Raw genomic sequence first — 22,881 nt, 5'->3', positions numbered from 1 at the left:
CCCGACGGATGCGCAGAGCAGCTGCGCAGTCAGACCAGTTTCGCTGCTGGTGTGACGTCACTAACAGACACAACACAATATTCCACTGGTGACTCTAAAAAATTTTCTTATAGAAAAAAATGTCCGACGCTGGTCAAGAGTAACTCAAGGCTTATATATGCTATCACTTGTCCCCTAAATCAATGTCGCATAGGCTTTTTGTTACCTTCCTCATAAGCCAGATCAATAATGCCTTTCAACCTGGAATACAGACAGGATGGCAATGCTCGTACTTAAGGGTGCTAGGTCCCGTTTGGTGCTAGGATCTTGGCAGAATAAAAGCCAGACCCCTAAAGGCTATGTCACGGGTTTGCTAGATTTTTAAGAGGAGACAGTAAGGAACCCTAAAGGCTATGGGAAATGTTCACTCTTCTTTCAGACCACCCATGATAATCAGAACAGCATAGCAATTAATTAAATTGTAGGCACTTTTATGTAGCTTACATGATCTTTCTAGTACATTTAGGGTGGTAGATTATTCAGCCACAATTTGACCACAGTAGTGTAGTCTATCACCTCACAATTATTCTGACACAGAGTTGGACACAGGGAAGAACATTTTATATAGCCACATAGGTTATTTGCAAAATATTGAACACCGTTACCACTTAATAGTAGAACTGGCGTTTCTAAAAGGTAAAAAACACATAATATTTTCATACAGGAAAATGACCATTTGATTGTAACAGTATTAAGCTCACCAGCATACATGTTTTAATATGTGTTTGGAGAAGATTGTATCACTTTCAGGCAGCACAGCAGCACATTTGTTAGCGTGTGGAGTCTGCATGTTAGAATAGAATAGAATATACCTTTATTGTCATTGTTACAAAATGTGTTAACATATTCTGACAACAAAATTGGGCATGACACTCCAGTATCACACATTCACAGTGAGGTAAAAAAAAACAAGAAGATAAAGGAACAGAGAAGATAAGGTTATAAAACAAGGAGGATAAGGTTATAGTAATAATTTACACAATATTTACACAAGAAATGTCGGCATGTAGGATGTTACATACAGTTTGGTATCGTAAGGGTTTGTGCAATATACATTTGGTGCAAAAATAGTCATCATAGTGCAAGAAAATAGTCAACATATGCATGTTGTCCCCGTGCTGGTGTTGGTTTCCTCCGGGCACTCCAGTTTCCTCCCACATTCCAAAAACTTGCATGCCAGGTTAATTGGCTGGTCCAAATTGTCCCTAGGTGTGAATGAACAAGTGAGTTGTCTATCTCTGTGTGCCCTGCGACTGGCTGGCAACCAGTTCAGGGTGTCCCCTGCCCACTGCCCAAAGATAGCTGGAATGGGCTCCAGCACCCCCGCGACCCTACTGAGGAGAAGTGGTGCAGATAATGAATGGATGTATCACTTTCCAAACGGTGAGAGTAGCACTTCTCTTGAATTGATGAGAATGTACAAATGAATGTTATTTCATCTTTTTGTCATCAAAAACCTATACAACTCGTAAGAAAACGAAACAGAAGTGGAAAAAAATTCAATTAGGTTCCAGAATTTGCCTTTAAGCCTGATTGTGGCCATGCCAGAATTGCCACTTGCAACGTATCGACATTACTCATAATATAACACAAATCAGTTATTATTCATTTATATTTTTTTAATTATGTTTATTTAACCCTTAAAGATGCATTCGTTGTACGTACCTTGTCGAGCGTTTTTCATTTTGCAGACTAGAAAAATGAAAAAAATGTCTTTGACATAACCCATATGTTATAAATAACACATGTGAAGGCGCCCAGTGGCATACTGGATGTAAGAACAACACAGCACAGGTCACAAATTACGAGTTCTACCCAGTATTTGCACACAAAACACTCAATCGTTGCTCCTCTAGTTTAGGCATGGGAGAGTTTAGGTTTAAGAAACAACTTTATCCTGCATTTTTGGCCACGTAACTCAAATAAAAGACCGAAAAAAAAAGCAATTGTCAAACCAAATTGTTCTGGCTAGGATTATAGACTTTACACTGACAAAGAGGCTGCGTATCGTCAAGTGGCTTTCCTGAAATAGATCACAATTAGCATAGCTTTTCTTCACCTTTTCTGTGCTGTCCTAATCACCATGGCAACAACAAAAACAGAATCAATCATCATTGGCATTTTCTCATTGTGTTAAAAAATTATGAGGGTCCAACTGAAATCATATGATGGATGCTCATATGTCAACATATTTGATATTGTTAACAAAGCACAAAAACAATAAATGTTTATATGAATAAGAGCATCAAGGGACTGGCGCTGTCCTTCTATTTGGAGGTGTTTTTTGTTACCCAATGTTTTGCTTTGTTTGAGCTGAAAAAAGTTACATATTTTTTTACCGATTTTTAATCACTTTCTCATTTTTTCGTTTCTTTAACTGTAACTAAAAATAGTGTAATAATGAAATAAGACCTAACGCCTTTTCATGTGTTGTCAATATCTCTAGTTGTTTAGTGGATAAGATCCTCTGAGCTCCTCGCCGTGGTCCAGGTTCGATTCTTGTTGCATTCAATGCTATCCAAGTGTGAACCCAGTCCGCCTTGAGGTTAGGATTCGGCGCTCTTACCATTTCTATCTGGTTGTATCCCCGTTGCCACCATCGCTGTGCACTTCTGGTCAGTGATAATTTTATTGACTGATCAGAAATTGCAGGGATTTTGTAACGATTACCAATTTTGTCAGCATATAAGGAGGACCAGATTATTATGGGTCTTTGGTGTGCGCCTGATAGTCCAGAAAATATTGTAATTATATTGCCTTGCAAAAGTATTGGCATCACAAGAACTTTTTTACATAGTAACACCGTACAGTATTTCAGGCTTCAAACTTATTTATAAAAAAAAAACTTGAAATATTTTCCATTAATCAACAACTTGTGAGCCACAATCATGAAAATAAAGAAAGTTCTTTTTTCTTTCCACTCTTCCATAAAGGGCCTGTTTATGTGGAGTAGGAGTGATAAATGTCTCATGTGAAGACTGCCCCACACAAGCTGCATGGGCCTGCAGGTCTTCCAATGTGATCATGGTCCTCTTGGTTGTTTCTCTGATCAGTTTTCTTCCTCTTTGGGCCAAAAGCTTTGAGGGACAGTCAGGTCTTGGTAAGTTTGCAGTGGTTTTATGCTCTCTCCCTATTGATATCATTGCTAGCAAAGTGCTCCGGGAGATGTGTTAATGGTGAAAAATCTTGTATTCCATTACTTCCTTTAACTTTTCCACAAGTTTATACTGGACCTGCCTTGTATCTACTTTCACCACCTCCGAGCCAACCATAGCACAGATGCATTTCAACTGAGACCCAATGACACACAGACTCACTCCGTTTTTCATTGTTAGTCATTTAGGTCGATATTGGATCATTCAGATGTCATCAGGGAACTTCTGGAGTCAATTGGCTGAGCTGGGAGAATAGGAGGGCATTAATTATGCAACACCTACTTTTCAATTTTTACGTGGTAAATGCAGTATATAATGTTGAAAAAGATTGGTCCCACTTCGAGATTTTGTCTCTCATGTTATTGATTCGTAGAAAATATTTTCATTTTTTTAGCTTTAAGTGTGAAGCCTGAATAATGGCAATATGAGAATGAGTTCTTGGAGGGCTAGTAGTTTCGCTAAGTGCTGTATAAAGGTCCTTCACGACACCACTACTGTTCCCAACTCCTTATTTGCTGCTTTGAATTATCACACAAACTGATAAATTTGGGTTGATACACAGAGATTAATCAATGTGTCCACTCATGAAAGACAGGAAACAAAGGCGCAGTGGTTGAGTTGTGCAAATAGCCTATTTAATCCAACAGCTCCATAAATTCAAGACTGATATTGATTTTCATGTTGTTTGATGCTCATGTACATCTTGGTATTTTCCCAAATCGTTGAACACAACATCAGCGTGGTGCGGCAAACAGGTTTCAACAAAATGTAAGACAGTTGTCAGGCGTCGGTCCAAAGCAGCAAGGTGCGCCTCTGACAAGAGCGGAGCCACAACTGCAAGTGGATCCTGGGACAGTGACTGCCGCATGACATCACTCAGGCGAAATTCGGGCTGGGACAAGAGACGCAAGCGAAGAAGGGTAGAACGGCGGATCCTGGAAAGTTAGCAAGGAAAATACAAGGAAAAAAAGTGAGGAAACACGTCAGGTATATACACTATTCACACTAATGGCGCTTTTACGTTACACGATACCAACTCAACTCAACTCGCCTCACCTTGCTTTTTTCCAATATGAAAAAGTACCTGGTTCCTGGACCAACATATTTGTTTCGTCTCTGTCGAGGTTAGCAAAAACAGAGCTGTACTAAAATGTGACTTTAGTCACTGCCGAACACTGATTGGTCAGAGAGATTCGTCATCGAGCTTCAGTTTAAACCAACCTGCCATTTTTAATAACTTTGTCTTTCGGCATGTTACCTGAACAAAAAACAACACATTTTTTGAGTTACGCCTACCCATAATTCTGCCCTGTGGTCAGTCGTCCCTCTGCTTTTTCACAGTTAAAAGAAAAATCCCAATGTGCAAAAATTGCTAAGGATTGCCAATAAATGCAATTAATTTGATTACAGTGTTTTCCGGACTATAAGGCGCCCCTAAAAACCGCAAATTGGTGTCTGCCTTACATACTAGTAAAATTGGTCATGCATACTGGTGAATACGTTTATTTGTGAATACATTGTTCAGTTGAAAAGGTTCGCTGATCACAATTGCATAGCAATGGTGGCAACAGGGATCGAACCTGGGAAGTGACGGTTAGAAGTTTCGGGACGGGCCTAAAATGTCAAATGCAATGACGTATGCCAAGTATTGGCAATAAATTTAGTTATTTTGAATCATTTGAAATTTAAAATAATTACAATTTGAAATTGTGCTAAATCACGATATTTAAAGGTGGGGTTGAACTACTCAAAGGGCTTAATGTTAGACAATAGTTGCTAACTAGTGTAATATGGAATATAAGCAAAAACTATTAAGTCAAGTCAAGTCATGTTTATTTGTGATGCCCATAATCACAGGGAGTCTCAAAGGGCTGCACGGACCACAGACTATTACAGACTATTATTACAACACCCTCTGATCTAAAACCTACATGAGGGCAAGGAAAAACTCAAAAACTTCAATATGAGGAAAATTAAGAAACCTTGCGAAGGGACTGCACATGAGCATCGAGTTAACAATGCTCAAGTGAGTTCAAAGAGCCCTGATGCTTTATTTTCCACACCCCCTTTTAGTTGCTATTTTTTTACATGAACAATGAGTCTTAGGTTCGCATTTAAACTACCGGTAATTGAAAAATCAGTTGTCCTTGTCTAAATATTTAGCAAAAGATGCATTTTATACAGTTCTTTATGAATGAAATGTTTGCTAAGTAAGTTTTATCGTTTACAGTCCGTTCAAATTATATTCATCCAGAATAACTGATCAAATTGAGCTTTTATTTTTGGGCCCTAAAGTTTAGCTGTCTAATACACTACTTACAGTTTCTACTATGCTATAAATTGAAGTGAACTAAGTCTTACCTGCAACACTGCTGTAAGGGAGCTAAGATTGACAGCTCATCTTGAGAATGACGCCCAAACCTGAAAAACATTAGTCAACGTAAGTAGGAAGTATATATACTAAACGGGTTACTTAAAGCACAACATAATGTGATGAAGAGCATATCAAAGCATGTATAAAATGGTGTGTGTGTTACTTCCTTTAAAATTCTGTCATGATTTGGCACTCTGAGGTCTGTTTCGCTCTCTCTTTCTCTTCCTACCCACTCCCCAGACTTTCTCTCTTGCTTGCTCTTCTCTTGTTTGGTCACTCACTTGTCTTCATTTATCCGTGTATCATGGCTGGTCCTCTTTCCTTTTTCAGTACTCTGTCCCCTTGGTTCCTTGCCTTTCTCGTCACGTTCCAAGTGCCCTATTTGCAGCGCTCTTACCTATTCGATGTAGCGAACCCTTTCCCGATTCTCCCAGACTACAGATAGCGCCTGGTGGACTTTTGGACTGTCAACTTTGCTGCTTAGACTCATTTGATCCCTGAACCTTTTGCCTGTCTGTTTGATAATGCTTGATTTCCTCTGGTGTTCTGGGAAATGTTGGTTTAAGGTAGAGCGCTCGTCTTGGGGTCAAGCGATCGCAGGTTCGATTCCCGGCTCCTCCGTGTTATATGTCGAAGTGTCCTTGGGCAAGACACTGAATACCTAATGCCCCCAATAAGCAGGTCGGCGCCTTGTATGGCTGCATGGCCGCTATTGGTGTGTGAGTGTGTGTGTGTGAATGGGTAAGTGTGAAGCACATTGTAAAGCGCTTTGGGGAGGTCATTGACTTAAAAAGCGCTATATAAATGCAGACCATTTACCATTTACTTATTGCCTGCCCATACGGGTAAAGAACCATGCCTTCATAAAGGACAACCGTTTATTATACTAGTCTGTGCTTCTGCATTGACAAATTCAGTCAAAACTTTAACTAGAAATATTACGATAGTGGGAAACTGATCCTGGTGGCACGGCAGCCGCGTGGTTCGTGCCCAGCCCCATGGTGCAGAGGTTCAGGGTTCATGTCCAGCCTCCGTATGTGGAGTTTGCCTGTTCTGCCCGTGCCTGTGTGGGGTTCCTCTGCGCATTCTGGTTTCCTCCCACATTCCAAAGACATGCACTTCAGGTTAATTGGCCGGTTCAAATTGTTCTTAGGTGTGAATGAGTGAGTGAGTTGTCTGTCCCTGTGTGCCATGCTACTGGCTGGCAACCAATTCAGGGTGTCCCCTGCCCACTGCCCGAAGATAGCTGGGATGGGCTCCAGTACCCCCGCGACCCTACTGAGGAGAAGTGGTGCAGATATTGAATGGATGTATCACTCTCCAAACGGTGAGAGTAGCACTTCTCTTGAATCGATGAGAAAGTACACATGAATGTTATTTGATCTTTTTGTCATCAAAAACCTACACAACTCGTAAGAAAACGAAACAGTTCAGGGTGTCCCCTGCCTACTGCCCGAAGATAGCTGGGATAACCGGTGCAAATAATGGATGGGAACTGATCCAGCATGCAGCATTTTTTTAAAAATACGATACAGGTATCAACGTATTTAGATAATTTTGACCGTCCTGTCCCATTATACAGTGGATGTTAGGATCTGATCTAGTCTTTTTTATTGACATAAACTTCCGTCATTGTTAGCTGCACTGTACTCACGCCCGTCCGTTGTCCAAATGCAGAAGGAACGTTTGATTGCCAAATTTCTCAAACGTCTCGTAGTGATGTCTATCCATGTTGCCTCGGAAAAAAGAAATCAATATATGTTAGACTCGGCCATAGGCCAAACCTAATTCATGCTAAGACAAGCTTTGAATTAGAATCGGTTGTATTGAATTTGCAAAATCAAGACTGACTCATGAGGAAATCCAAGATGGCCATGTCTATAACATCCACCAGTCTGGTGCTGTGATTGTAGGGAGGCGTCTGTTTGACAATGTCACAGTAGGCTGGATCCTTTTCCCACCTGCCACAACAGAGCTGCTAATATAATTGGCCACGTGTCATCTTCATTACGGTGTATTTCTATTTTTCCTCAATATTTAAAAAAAAATTGAACTGCACTAAGCTGTGTCACAAGCTATTCAAAGAGATTACATGGATGTTTTTCAACCAGTATGACCCGAGACCTTGTCTATTGTGTCGCAGGAAATTTTCCAATTTCGTCATTTTAAAAAAGCATGCCATTGTTTGTTGCCTTTGCTTTTTTTCTAGTGATCGGCAAGTGACTGAAACAGGTATCCATAATGGCAGGTTACAGCAGATTACTATTATTTTTCTTTTTATAAAACAAATAATCAGATCAGGGATTTGTAACAACTTTTTTTCTCTGATGATGTTGTTTAAAGGTGGGCTGCGTTGTTTAAGGTGTGTCTAAAAAGTTGAAAGTTAAGTACGTGTTAACAATACCCAAGTGACTTCAAAGAGCCCTGATGCTTTCTTTTCCACAACCCCTAACTGCTTTTGTCTTACTTTAATAGGAGATGTTCGGGGCAAAAAACATTATGTTTGAGAAATCTGGGATAGGGGAATGGTGGAGAGTGAGGTCATGTTTGTCTTCGCATTTTATTTTTGTTTTTATTTGTAAGTGAAGCATGAAAGTGTTGAAAGAAATAAAAGGCCTATTTGAAGTATAGCCCAAACGTGACCCCCCCAAAAAAGATTAAAAAAAGATTCTATACGAGCTTGTGTAAGAAATGCCAGTACTTGCACGCGCATCATGAATGAGTTATGACTGCAATCATAACTTTAAGCCAGGAGATGGCAGCAGAGAGTAAGAAAGTTCCAAATTGTGTACAACTCCTTTAAGACTGACCTGCAAACAATAGGAAAATGTATTAAATGAAGTGGAAGTCTTGCACAAAAATTAGCTGATTTTTTAAGAAAAACAATATAAAAATATAGTCTTTCTATCTCTACTCCCTCAGAGACAGTAAAGCCAAAATATAGTAAAATTTGAAAAACTGGTTAAAGAAAAGGTTTAATCCAAAATTACAGCAACATGAAATATCTCTATTGCCTCTTTCGTCATGGTGATAACAAATGATGATATAAACATTTCCACTGTCAATTTAGGGAGCATAATAATTAAAAAACTGAACAGACTACCTACGGACAAAATACTACACTAATGGGAATCCTTGTTTTTTTTCGAGAGTCGGCTCTTTCAGCTCGGGTTACTATCACAAGTTTGGCTCCCAATCGGCTCTTCAGATTATTTTTGTTGTTTTAATCTATATAACATTATTTAGCACGAAATAACTTTAAAAAGGTGGGGATTTAAAAAGGGACAAAGGGATAAAAAAGAAACAAAAGAAGTAAGAATAAAAGAAAAATGGAAAAAAAGAAGAAAATGAAGGAAAAAAGTAAAAAGCAAGAAAAAAGAAGTTTGAATCATTCAAACGTTGAACATGTTTATACTAACCGACTTTAAAGTAACAACAAATAAACCATGAAGTGCAAAAACAAAACTTTAAACAGTTTTAAGGCTGTTACTTCCAAGCGCCGGCTAAAAGAGACGTTTCTTTCGGGAATGACACATCACTAACGTACTCACTGGGCCAACTTGGTGCGGCTGTAGGATCTTCTCCAAGGTGACCTCCAAGATCTGCGAGGAGCAAGGCTGAGGTCGGGCAACATGGCGGCCAAAGACACCTCCAGTAAGTGCGGCTGCCCGCAGAGCGGATGCTCTGTCGAGCAGTAGTATTCGCACTGGCCGTAAAAACAAACGTTCCCCGCTAGGGGGAAGCAAAGAAACACGTTTTAGTTGTGGCAAATTCAAGTGTGAGAGATTGCAAAGTACTGTATAGCAATGGGAATTTCTGCTCTTTTCTTTAGAGAAACAGCTTTTCTGCTTGACTCACTTGAAAGAGCTAGCTCTTTTGGCTCCTAAAGGCTCCTTAATTATAAGTTTACCAATAATAACAAAACAGTATGCACCTCTCGAAAGAGTGAAAAAGCGAGAGAGAAAGGGAGAGAGAGAGAGAGAGAAAGAGAGAGCGAGAGAGAGAGAAACAGACACAGATCAAAAGAGAATGAAAGCGACGGAGATAAAGACATAAAGACCGAAAAAATAAAGAGATCGAAAACCAAAGAAAACAGGGAAAGAGAAAAAGAGGGAAAGAGAAAAGGTGGCCGTGAGAGCAAATGAGAGGTAGAAAAACAGAAATAAAGGAAGGAAAAGAGAGGGAATGAGAATGAGATGGAGGAATAGTGAGTAAGACAAAAAGACTCAGATAGAAATTAAAAAGAGAGAGATAGAATGAAATGCAAGAAAGAAAGGGAAAGGGTGGTAGAGATAAAATGGGCAGGAAAATTGAGAGAGAGAGAGAAGGGACAGAGTGGGTGAAATAAAGAGAGGGAGAGAGACAGAAAGGGTGAGAGAGACACACAGAGAGGTGTGGAGAGAAAACAAGGCAGAGAGAGAGAGAGAAAGGGAGAGGAAGAGTGAGAAAAAGAGAAAGAGAGAGAAAAAATAGAAGAGAGAGACTGGGGGGAGGGAGAAAAATAGAGAGAGAGAGATAGAGGGGAAGTAAGAGAAAAAAGGGAGAAAGAGAGTGACAGAGAGGAAAGGAGACGACGTAATAGAAAACAAAAAGAGACAGAGTAATAGAAAAGAATAAGAGAGAGATTGAAAGGGAGCCGTTCACTTCAAAAGAGCCGGCTTCTTGAGCCATTTCGTTTGCAAACTAGCCATCAGGATGGAAAAGTAAATCCGCAGGATGCTTTTCTACCAGGGGAAGTGAAGAAGGTGCGAGACAGCTTGCGGTCAGTGCTAAGCTCTCTGATCTCACTGGAGACATTGATGAGACGACCAACCACTGGGGGGATTCGGTTGAAGCCGAGCAGTCTGACAAGCACATCACAAACAAACGTCACTTTGAAAATGCACAAGCGCCATTGAGGAGGGGCACTTTTGTACTGTAGGTGGCAGTTATGTCCCGAGACAGTTGTATCAAAGCTGATTATTTTTGAACACGCACAAAGTCATAGATCCGACGGTGCTTGTTTTCAGCCAGTCAGAACGCGAAGCAGACGGCTGCCCGCCCCCTTTTGTATTACACACAATGCATGCCATGCTACATCCCTGTCAATCTGTACGTTTTTGCCCTACAAAGTACGTTAATTATACATTTTAAGACGTGTACGACGTACAAGAAAATCTGTGCGGAAAAACGCAAATTTGTCAGTTATGGGTACCAACCGGTATACAACGACTATCAAGAAACGGCAAATCAATCAAGTCAAACGAGTTTGCCGCGGTAGCCTCCATCTCGGTATCGTTTTTTTCCGTTGCAAACGAAGCGAGCGGTTTGATGCTACTGTGTGCATGCGTCTGCCGCCTGGGGATTTCCCATCATGCACAGTTCCGGAAAAAAAAAATATGGAGTAAGATTATTTTGTATTTTGTAAGGGGCATGGAGCCGTGGAGGTTGACAGGTATGCATGCTAGCGCTTTCACGAACTCAAACAAAGCTACACTAAGTGTTTTATTTTTATTATGCTGCTGTTGGGTCACTTAGTGGTCAGTGAGAAAAGTATATAAGTTACTGCGACCTCTTTACTTGCACTTTCTTTGAGTACGTCACTGGGCCCTCGTTAGCAGATGAACAAAAACAAATAGCGAAGGTGGCGTTTTGTAATTAAACTTAAACTTGCAAATTATGGAAGAAATAGTATATGCAATATGTGATCCAGTATAGCAAATTCATGAAACTTGTGATGTCATTTCTATATGTTCCTCCCCAGAGACTCGGAGACTTACATATGGAAATAACACCACTTGTTTCATAAATTTGAAATACTGGATCACATATTGTATATTCTTTACATACCATTAGCTCTCACTAATCTGAATCTATTTCTATATGTAGTTGGTACGGGAATTTTGACTTCCCCCTGAATTACATTAAAATCATAACCTCTGGAAAAGAGCTAACGCTTTAGAAAATTGAATTGTAATCCCATTAAATGAAAAAGGGAAATGCAGTGATTTATTTTTCTCTTCACGATTGAGTTTAACCTCCGTAGCCAAATCATTTTTATTACCTGTCAAGATGGAAAGCTGAGATCTCTGCATTGTGTCTTTCAAAGTCAGAGAAGTAAAAGAGGTTCACGTCCGTCTCCGCGTCTCTGGATTGTCTGGATGAATGAAAGAAACGCTCCAGCTCAGTCCAACGGAGTATATTGTGTTAATGTTTCTCGCAGCCCTCTTACTTCTTCGGTTTGAGCAGAGCTTGTCCGTAGTTTGGGAAAGTTACCAACAGTTTGAGCTGAGTGCCTCCTGATTTTTGAACTCAAAGGCAAAGAATGATAAATGTTGTCAATCTAGATTGGCTACAAAACACTTTCAGGTTTTGTAAAGTAAGAGAGAATACACTAATTGGAAAGTTTTAGTCTTCACGTTTAACATACACATGAAATGTCAAATGCAGTTGTGGCAGACAGCAACTGCTATCCATGCTACTGCCATTCGATGTGCTTCCATGTCTGCTTCAACGATCCTGCATCTTCTGTTGGTTATTTACACTAACAAGTCTACCAATCAGCCATGTATCCATCATGAGAACGGTCTTCTCCTTGCTTCACAGGAGGCTATAAAGTAGAGGTCTCCAACCTTTTTCAAGCTGATAGCTGCTTTTTGGTACAAATTAGCGCAAAGGGCAAACCGTTATATATGAATTCTCGAAACAGCAACTTAGCTAGATGGCTTGCTAAATATCTAAAAGGTAGCTTGATCGTTAGCTATAAAGGTAAACAGGTAAAGAACTAAAAGGGCGCTAGCTAGCTAGCTAAAAGATTAGAAGGCTAACTAAATAGTCAGAAAGAAAGCTAAAAAATAGCTAGATAGCTACTGTATCTAGAAAGGAGACAAATGTTGATCCTAATAACTAGCAAAAAAAATGAAATGTTGGCAACATAGTGCGCAAAAAAATGCTAAAAAGAAAGTGAGATAGCTTGCTAATTAGCTGAAAGTGTAGCCAGATAGGAAGCTAAAATAAACTGCACGTTATTTTCTCATTTGGGTTTTAAAACCTGAAAATTGAAATTTAGTTTGTTGTATATCCTGCAAAAGAAATAAACAAAAAGAGGAATAAATATGTTAGTTAAATAAAAGTTTAAGTCAAAGTTTACTAGACAATCGCAATCACCCAGCACTGGTGAGCTATTTTGAGAACAGGTCTGCGGGCACGTCAACTGTCTTTCAACCATTTTCCCATACCAAACAAGCTGCAAAATCGGATAACACATCTGAGGCGTGTTCAGGAGAGTGAGTGATTGCTATCGCGAGCTATCGCTAGCTTCTGAACGGCCAGTGATTATTGAGCGCTTGCGTGCCCGAGTAATCACGGGAGAAAGACCGCTTACTTTGATTTCCAACATGGCGTCGACAGTGCAGAAGATGGAGGATCTCACCCTGACGAGTGCTGTTGGCGATGTAATATATCGTCTTACATTGCCTGGTAATGTTTGTGAACAATGCAAGACAGGTATGACCCTTCCACTGCGTTTAGGATAACCTTAACTGTGTCAATATGCGAACTGTCGCTCATATCAGCCAACTCGCTCAAAGCAAGCTGTAGAACGAAATCCATTGTACTGTCGTCGGCCATTTTGGATCAGTAAGGCAATCACAGTGAGCGATTACAAAACGTTCAGCAGTGCGCGGCAAGCGATTATCAAGAGACTACATGTCTGATCACTCTCCTGAACACGCCTCTGTTCTAAAGGAAGAGAACATCTCATCGCGTAACCAATCAAAATCAGCCCCTCCTTACAGTATTCTCAGTACTCTATGCATAGTAGTCATATGGATCAAACTGCAATCTAGATTCTGCATTGTAGAACAACATTCTGAAATATATATATTAATATACATTAATTTATCTGTTCTGTCTGTCTGTCTGTCTGTCTGTCTGTCTGTCTGTCTGTCTGTCTGTCTGTCTGTCTGTCTGTCTGTCTGTCTGTCTGTCTGTCTGTCTGTCTGTCTATCTATCTATCTATCTATCTATCTATCTATCTATCTATCTATCTATCTATCTATCTATCTATCTATCTATCTATCTATCTATCTATCTATCTATCTATCTATCTATCTATCTATCTATCTATCTATCTATCTATCTATCTATCTATCTATCTCTGTTTATACCTTGATGTTCCTGTCATCCAGAAAGAAGACCTCATTTAAGAATTGAGACGAAGACAACTCCAGGGGCATTGTCTCACATGCAACCTTCTATTTTGGCAGTATGTGTGTGAAGTGTGTTTGAATATGGCGTATGTGTATCTCTGCGGATCCATCCATGCATTCAGTTGGACTAGATTATTGTAATTTAAGTGTGTCCGCGCTGTATGTTGATCCCTGCATCTCTTCTTTTCTCACCTGCTCCGAGGATTTTTTCCGTTGCCAAGTAATGAGCCAGCTTTGACACAGTGACGTCCTTTCTGTTGTATAGTTCCCAACGAGTAATGCTCAAGTGGAATCGCAACCAGGGTGGGTGTGACTCTGCATCGCCGGTCCAAGATACTTTGTCAAAGCCCTCCTCTTGACTTGCACTTTGCCTTCAATCAATTAAGGAATATATAAAAGCGTCAAAACTGTGGCAATAGAAATCAATGTAGACCCTAAATTCAGAGATGACATTTAGGTCCCGTAAATCCTTATATTTGAATAGAATAGAATTGAATAGAATAGAATATACCTTTATTGTCATTGTTACAAAATGGGTTGAACATATTGTGACAACGAAATTGGATGTGGTACTCCAGTATCACATTTAACAGTGAGGATAAAAGAAAACAAAGAAGATACAGGAACAAAGAAGATGAGGTTATAATTTACACAATATAAAGGAACAAAGAAGATAAAGGTTATAAAAAAAAATCCAAGATGGAGGTGCGCGCGAGTGCAGCGGCTTCAGGCTCTCCAGTTAATCTTTTTTTATATTATTGGTTATGCTGCGCCTTAATTGAGGGAAGGTTTACTGCTTGCTTTCTTCCGAAAATGTGTGAATTCTGCAGGATCAGAGGACATGCAGTAAAGCTGTTTTTTAAAGATTTTAAAACCATATTCTATAAAATTCAGCTTTTTTTCTTCAACTATTTACTTGGGTCCTGTTGTCAAAGAGAACACTGTGTCGTATTTGATCATTAGATTAAGTATTAAGTGTGTAGTCAACCAAAAACGAGTGCTTGAAAGCGCAAGGAATAACGCAATCTATGCAGACTCTAAGTGACCAACCTGCACAATTTTTTCTCATTTTTTTGCCCTGACTTTCACAAGGTTTTTGGAGGTAGCCTTAGCAGCAAGAAGGCGTGTACTCTAGGTGTGTCTCATGTTATGACAAATAAATACACATTTCTTGACATACGAGGAATTTGTGTATTATTTCTTATTATACAAATCATTATGGATTTTTTAATGAATAAAGGTTTTTAACCATACTAAAGCCCTGCACAATACACAATATCACTCTCAGGTCTCTTTTTCCACTGCTGTTTTTTCCAACCCAATATCTGAAAACCTTAATTGATGTACAATAGAAGGTTGAAGTAAAATGATAAAAAAAGTAGCAGGCCAGTTCTTTTGCTCTTACATAATCAACTTATTTCACAGTTTTACAGCCGGTCGTTTTTAGTGCAGCACTCACCAGTGACTATCGCTATTCATATCTTCCTCCTCGTCATCGTCCATGTCCTCTTTTTCCTTCACTCTCAGTAGCCAATCATCGTCCAGCAGCTCAACTTCTGGGAGGTTGTACAGCGGGTGCTTGAAAAGGGCCTCCAGCTTCCAGGCCTCTCCGACAGCTTGATTTGCTTTTTGCGCACCAGTCGGAATATTATCAGGCATCCTGGTCCCCTTTGATTTGTAAGGTTTGTCATTCTGGCTCTCACTTGATAAAGTACGTGAGGAGGAGAGGGACGGGTGGTTCCTCTGTGTATTGTTTTGGGGATTTAGAGAAAAGAAAGATGAATTGGGAATGTCACAGGCTGTTTGGAGGACGGTGAGACAAAAGACTGCTAGAATGATGTGCAGAACAAGAGACAGAAAAGCCAGACAAAGGTAGATTGAACGGGTGGATGGACCTAGGCTCCGTTTCACCATGCTGGGGAAAAAACAGGCTTTTAGAGTATTTCAAAAGCTTTGATCGAACTGGTCTGTTCAACAATGGTACATTTCATTTTTAGCCGAAGTACCTGAAAAACAATGTGCAGTGATTTGACCTGAGACAACCTCTGATGATGAGAATAGTGTCTCTGTGGTTGCTATGGAGACTGAAATCTATTCTGTGGTCTACAAACGAATAGCATACTAGTTTAGGAACCGCCAGTGTTGCTCAGGATTGTAAGGGAGGATTGTGAGTGTTAAAGTTGAGCAAGAGGACCGTCCCTAGAGCAAATGGTTTCCGTTCTTAAATAAAAAATAGACAAAGCGTCATATATTAAAATGCAAACGTTTTGGTATGTTATCTAATATCTAATCTAATCTGATCAAACCACTTTCTAACTCCCGATTTGTGTGAGCGTGTTTGTATATGATATATAGGCTCCAAAAACAGCGGAACCAACTTTGTGAATGTCTTTAGCCAGGTTTCGTGTCAAGACACCTCCAATAAATATCAACCATATTGATAAATATCTGCTTTTGTATGGTCTGCTTTTGTGGGGTATTGATTTCTCTCTGGTGGCCAAATTGAATACTGCAACTCACGATCACTTAAAATAGCCAAATCCACTATCATCTAGGCCTAGGAATACTTCTGATGAAGAAACTGATCCACTCTGAACATCATTATTCAATGTACATTTATTTGAGCATTCAGTCCAACAGGAAATAATAAATATCGATATTTCTTAGCACGCTTATCAAAAGAAAAAAACGAAAGGAGAAAAAGTGAAACATTTGAACTTCTGTCACTACAATAACATCCTGTGAATAAACGAACCTTTAAAAGACTAATAATCACACTGTATTTAGAGGTTTTAACATTTACAAATGAAAATTGACAGACGTGTCTGCCTAAAAGTACCGTAATCATTTACATGAGCTACAGAAAAGCTCACCGAGGAAAATCAATAAATTATTGAACTTGCTGCTCCAAAATTCCCAAATGGTGCCGCATGCAAAAAGATTTACTTACATCTCTTTCCCTTCAAGACCTTTATTTCTTCTCCCACTCTGTTCCCTTATTTCCTCAGTTAATGAGACGAATGGGAATCTTCTGCTCATTCAACTTTAGTGAGCCGCCACATGTTTGTTTGATGTTTGATTCAATTCAAACAGAAGAGGGACATGTTGGAGTGACCCGTGTCATTGTGACCTGAACACAAATGATCTTTAAGCTCGTCTCCCTGTCAGTGTGAGTGGTGATAAACACTGCAGCATAGGCAAAAACTGCAAAATTTCGTATCTTGGAGAAAGCTGACTCATTTTAATGGACGCTCACGTTGTGCGCACATCCTTTGGCTTTTACTTGACCTGTTTCCTGAAAAGCAAATGTTATTCAGGAGAGTTTGTTATTTATACTGAGTCTGTTTTTTTAATCTCAAGTGGTGAGCACAGAATAGAGTACAGGCAATAATTCACATGAGGGAAAATTACCACTTAATTCTTATTTTAAAATGTCAAAAACTACAAGCCACAGTGCTACTTGAATTCATTCTAAATTCATTATGTATTTTGGAGAAATGTGTTAAAGAGGGGGGAAACAAGACGGCTGAGTGATTAGCACATAAGCACCACAGTTCAGACCTCCAGGGTTTAAATCCAGCTACCTGCCTCCCTGTGTGGAGTTTGCATGCTCTCCCCATGTCTGCATGGGTGTCCTCTGGGCACTCCGATTTCCTCCCACGTTCCAAAAACATGCATTGCAGGTTAATTGGTGAGTCCAAGTTGTCCCTAGGTATGAATGCGTGAGTGTATGTTTCTGTGTGCCCTGCGACTGACTGGCAACCAGTTGAGGGTGTCCCCTGCCTACTGCCCGAAGATAACTGAGATGGGCTCCAGCACCCCTAAAACCCTGGTGAAGATAAGCTTTACAGAAAATAAATGGAATAGATGGAGTTACTTTAGATATTATATGTTTCTTTATGGGACATAGAGACATAGAGAGATATTATGCTGTCTAAAATGAAATTTCTTCGTTTTCCAATTTATGTTTTGAGGGGAAAGGCTATTTTCTGGTTTTGATTTTGAATATATCTTCCCTATGTGCAAATTTTGTTGTTTCCTTTTGTGAATTATCGGTTGAGTTTTTTTGCTGTTCTTAAATGAAAAGCCACAAACTAACAAACAAACCACATAAAACGTGTTGTATATTGTTTTTATTACATCCAAATCTATTCCAATGTTTAACATATAGTTTTTGTTTCATTTGACTATCTGTAGCTCCTTCAGATTAAAAAGGGGTCAGTGTATTTATGCTGTTGCCCGACTAACTGTTATATGTTTCCGTTAATTAGCCAACTGCTTTAGGTCTGAATGTATAATGAGAGTTGTAGCAGGTCCCGGAAGAATAAGCCTGTGCTCAATTTTCCAGCAAATGACATGGTATTATACAATCAGAGTATACATACCGAATCGAGAGATGGTTTTCTTTATTATGTGCTACACAATGAGTGGGGCTTTTTTTTCAAAGTTGTATGTTTAGCCATTCAAAATTCTAAAAAAAGCATTAATCTTATGACAATGAATACTTTTCATGTCACAAGCCAGAAACGGAGACAGGACCCAGGAGCGTTCGTTTATTGATAAAGAGAGGGGGCAGTGCTTGCTTCTACGATCCGATGATCGATGGACACGGGTAGCAGGTGGCAGGAACGCGGAAGTGGCACTTCCGTGTCGAGCGAGGATAATCGTAGGCAGCAGGGACACTGGTCGATAGCTGGGACGGGAGAGCAAGGGCGGTATCGAGTCCAGAAAAGAGGTCGGCAACAGGTATCAGGCAGAAAACAGGGCAAAACAGGTCGATGGTCGGGATGGAAGAGCAGGGCAGAAACGGGTCCAGAAACAGGTCGGCAACAGGTATCAGGCAGGAGAAAACAGGGCAGGAAAATGTCGGAAGGTATGGAGCTTGCCTAGTTGGGAGCATAGATTCGCAAACGGTCTGACGGCTTCCTCTTGGAAGCCGGGGTTTAAAAAGAGTGTTTGAACCAATCAGCGCTCAGGGCTGTTGGCGCAAATTGGGCAGTCACAGGCAATGTTCCCTCTGATTTTCCACGGGTCTGAGCGTTCACACAAAGTCGGCGAGCAGCGCTTGAAACAACAGTGAGCAACCATAATCCCAAGTGTGGCAAGATAATTAATTATCAAACATGTCCAAAACTTGACATCAAGTTACATTTTGCTGAGTTTTTCGGCAATGCAAAATTATTTTTCTCTTTTGAATGAATTGACTCATGTACTATTGCAAAGGTTGTACGGCCTACAACGTCGTTTGTTCTTACAATTCTTTCACAATATATCCATTTCTTTTTATTTCCTGATATATTTTGTCGCATACCAGCTCAGTAGCCTAGATGGTAGTGTGCCGGCTTTGAGACTGGGAGGTCGCTGGTTCGCGCCTCGACCAACACATACCTAATTGGTATAATGGCGGCACCCTCTGGCTGCGGCTGCACCGACTCGCTACAACGGGTCAGGTGTATCGACATTTCGTTCTGTGTACATTGTTACAAAGAATGACAATACAAAGGAAATTATTATTATTATCATTATTATAATATTAACATTTTCAGGGGCTTATTTAGTCGGTTGTAAGATACAGAACTGTACTTAATCACATTTTTTGTGGAAGTACAATGTTGGCAACAAGATTCACTTGATATAATTGGAAATTATTTGAATGCAACACAAACTTAAATTCCTTTAAAAACAATCTCATTGTGTTTATTTTTTCCGAGCTGTTACTTTTTTCTTTTTGTTCTCTATTTACTTTTTTCCTACATTTCTTTCTTTTCTTTTTTTCTGGCTTTTTTTCTAAATTTTTCCTTCTTTTTTCTGTTTTTTTTTTTGTTCTATTCTCCCTTCCTTTAAGTCATTTTATGCATAATTTTACATAATATTTGGTCATGTTGGGATTAAAGAAGCAAAAACAACCCGAAGAGCTGTTTAGGACCCGTAAGAGCCAGTTCCTTTTAGTGAGCCGAGCCGAGGAAGCCGGTTCCCCGACAAACTCTACTAACTTTACTCAACTTCGTTCTCCTTCGACTCGACTTCAAAATACCGCATTTAGGACACAACGTCAGGGAAACCCGTGTATTTTTACCTTCATGGACTGTAACTTTGACTTGAGTCGCTTCTTAATTAGTAATTTCGAGCCCTGATTTTTGTGCGCTGGCTAGATTTTCTTGTGCGCTGAGAATGTGCGAGCAGTGCGCAATTGCGCACGCGCGCAGCTTAGAGGGAACACTGGTCACAGGTGCCCTGAATCAGCAATCATGACATTTCAATCTGTGACAGATTAACCACTTAGTGCTCTTTTTTATGTGAGTTATTTTATTGTTGAAGGGGGATTTTGTATTATTTAGCGCCCTTTTAAAGACAAAACAAAACTTGGTTCATTGATTTAAAAAAAACTATCATGAAAAAGAGCATTTATTTAAATACTTGTAGGTCGAGATATGTGTTAGGGTCTACTGAGCCTCACTCCAATAGAGAGCGCCAAACATGTTGAGAACTGGGCACAGGTGGGTGATGATTGGATACACCTGTGCCTGATTATCCTCACCCTTTAAAATGACATTTTGATTAGCACATGTTGTTGGGTTATTGTCATTTTTTTGGATCTCCTACTGGCAATGGACTCTGGCGCTTCATCACTTTTGCTGCTACTGGACCTTAGTGCTGCTTTTGACACAATGGACCATAATATCTTACTAGAATGGCTGGAAAAATGGATTGGTCTCTCAGGAACCGTCCTCTCATGGTTCAGATCCTACCTCTCAGATAGGACGCACTGTGTTAAATATGGCGAAATGACATCTGAGCCCTTTAGTGTTACCGCAGGGTTCAGAACTTGGCCCCCTTCTTTTCATCATTTACATGCCTCCATTAGGTGATATTATTTGCAAGTATAATATCAGTTTCCACTGCTACGCAGATGACACTCAACTATATCTTTCGTTGGAGGAATCTGCCACACTAAACTGTGGAAATTTGGAGGCCTGCCTCACTGAGATAAAAGAGTGGATGTCACTCAATTTCTTGCGTCTTAACTCTGAAAAGACCAAACAGTTAGTTATTGGTCCATCTAAATGCCGTGACTTATTCTCAAAAACTGCTGTGAGCATTGACAAATGTCACATCACACAGAGTGACTCAGTTAAAAATTTCGGTGAAGAAAATTACTAGAACCGCTTTTTTCCATCTTTGTAACATTGCTGAAATTCGTCCTATGTTGTCTCAGTCGGGTGCGGATATTATAATTCACGTGTTTGTTACCTCCTGTCTCGATTACTGTAATGTACTACTCTCCGGTATCCCGAAGTCCAGAATCAAGAGTCTTCAGCTGGTACAAAATGCTGCAGCAAGGCTTTTAACTAGGACAAGAAAGTCCGATCACATCACGCCGATTTTTGCTAACCTGCATTGGCTCCCTGTTGGCCTAAGATGTGATTTCAAAGGTTCTCTTAGTATTATACAAAATCATACATGGACTTGCTCCCTCATATCTCTCAGATCTGATTTCCCCCTATGTTCCGGTCTGAAGCCTTCGTTCTGAAAGTGCCAGTCTACTGGTGATCCCAAGAGCCAAGAAGTGTTCCGCAGGTTCGAGAGCGTTCTCCATCCGGGCACCGGTGCTGTGGAATGCTCTTACCCCTGAGATCCGATCTGCAACCTCAGTGGAAATGTTTAAATCTAAGCCTAAAACACACTTCTACTCTATAGCATATGAATAACATTTACTTTTTGTGGACAATCTCTGTATTATTTGTAAATGCAACATCCTTTGCTGTCTGGTAATCCTGGAAGGGGGATACCACATTTCTTCATTTTCCTCATGTTGAGGTTTTTGAGTTTTTCCTTGCCCTCATGTTGGTTCCAGATCAGGGGATGATATAATAATAGTCTGAAATAATAGTCTGTGCAATAAACTGTGCAGCCCTTTGAGACTCTTTGTGATTAAGGGCTATACAAATAAAAATGACTTGACTTAACTTGACTTTTCCACCATGCAGCAGAGTTGTTTGTTCGTCTTAGTTTTGACTTTTTTTTTATTTTATTTTTTTTAAGACAATCCCTCGGCTCTCTAGTTAATCTTTTTACTTTCTTCTTCTTTTATGTCTCAATTTTTCTTCTTTGTTCCTTTATCTTCGTTATTTTCTTTTATCCTCACTGTTAAATGTGAACCTGGAGTGCCACGTCCAGTTTCGTTGTCACAATATGTTCAAACCATTTTGTAACAATGACAATAAAGGTATATTCTATTCTGTTCTATTTTACAAAACGGAAGCCTCATCCAGAAGGAGCTGATATAGTTGTTCACCATCTTACTGCCAAGGGTACCCGCAAAAATCCAAAACCTTGTGATTGGCTGGGCAAAAAGCAGAGATGATAACGATGTGGTTTGGTCACTTCTAATCTCCATTGATTGTATTCTTCCTTGTGCTTTTGTAGCTCTCATTTTCGATTGTACTGCACAATACAGCGCCTGGTCATTTATTACAAAGTGTCCTTTTATATATCCCGGATTTTTTTACCCATTTCATTTACATATGGTCTGTCTTAAAATCCTATACTTTTGATAAAAGCTATTGTAAAGAAACGGCATTCTTTATACAGCCACAACAAAAGTATCCTCCTTTTTACACTGCTGGTGCGATTTAACGTGGGTTGCTTGGAAACAACCTAGAATTTGGCATCTCTTTTATTTACTAGGCTATCAAAGCCATAATGAAATGCAAAACAAGGATAGCAAGACAAACTCAATCTAAAATCACGTCTGTCATGTCAGTGGAAAATATGCGACAGGGAAAGAGGGATCTCATCTATTAAAGACATGCCTGATGCATGCTTCATTTAAATTCTTCTCTTTCAACCATGCGTACGTGATGTTTCTGTCTGTTTTATGTATGCAGTATATACAGTAGGAGTCTTCCTCTTCACATATACTTTATCTTTTAAGTATTGATAAAGATTTTTTGATTGAGGAAACACATTTCTTTTCAGGTTTCTCAGATGTGAAAAGCTCAGGTGAGCGGGGAAGTAGGGCGAGAAGGCAATGTTTTGCAGTACAAAGCTATATTTAATAGAACAAAAGACAAAATAGAGACATGACTAGGAAAAAAACGGGCAGGATAGATAATTGGGTGGG

General features: G+C 39.8%; 1 protein-coding gene across 1 annotated transcript; it reads right to left on the bottom strand.

Moving 5' to 3' along the window:
• Positions 1-3,807: 3,807 nt before the first annotated feature.
• On the bottom strand, positions 3,808-16,746 carry LOC148374197 (extracellular serine/threonine protein kinase FAM20C-like). The gene is made up of 11 exons (XM_088354594.1): positions 16,708-16,746; positions 15,217-15,672; positions 13,950-14,128; positions 11,780-11,858; positions 11,612-11,704; positions 10,297-10,412; positions 9,120-9,300; positions 7,420-7,529; positions 7,223-7,304; positions 5,556-5,615; positions 3,808-4,129 (listed from the first exon to the last, which is right to left on the bottom strand). The coding sequence occupies exons 2-11, from the start codon at positions 15,669-15,671 to the stop codon at positions 3,871-3,873; spliced, it is 1,614 nt and encodes a 537-aa protein (XP_088210720.1). The 5' UTR covers position 15,672; positions 16,708-16,746; the 3' UTR covers positions 3,808-3,870.
• Positions 16,747-22,881: the final 6,135 nt, after the last annotated feature.

This window comes from Urocampus carinirostris, chromosome 1 (assembly GCF_059441175.1).
Source record: "Urocampus carinirostris isolate Australia breed hairy pipefish chromosome 1, RoL_Ucar_1.0, whole genome shotgun sequence".
Lineage (NCBI taxonomy): Eukaryota > Metazoa > Chordata > Actinopteri > Syngnathiformes > Syngnathidae > Urocampus > Urocampus carinirostris.
This window is presented reverse-complemented; position numbering and strand designations above follow the sequence as displayed.

Coding starts and splice junctions, on each gene's coding strand:
- LOC148374197 (XM_088354594.1), bottom strand. CDS start 15,671: ATGGTGAAACGGAGCCTAGGTCCATCCACCCGTTCAATCTACCTTTGT. Junction 10,413..11,611: donor TCAGCTTTCCATCTTGACAG/GTAATAAAAATG, acceptor TGTGCTTGTCAG/ACTGCTCGGCTTCAACCGAA. Junction 9,301..10,296: donor CACCTTCTTCACTTCCCCTG/GTAGAAAAGCAT, acceptor GCTTCCCCCTAG/CGGGGAACGTTTGTTTTTAC.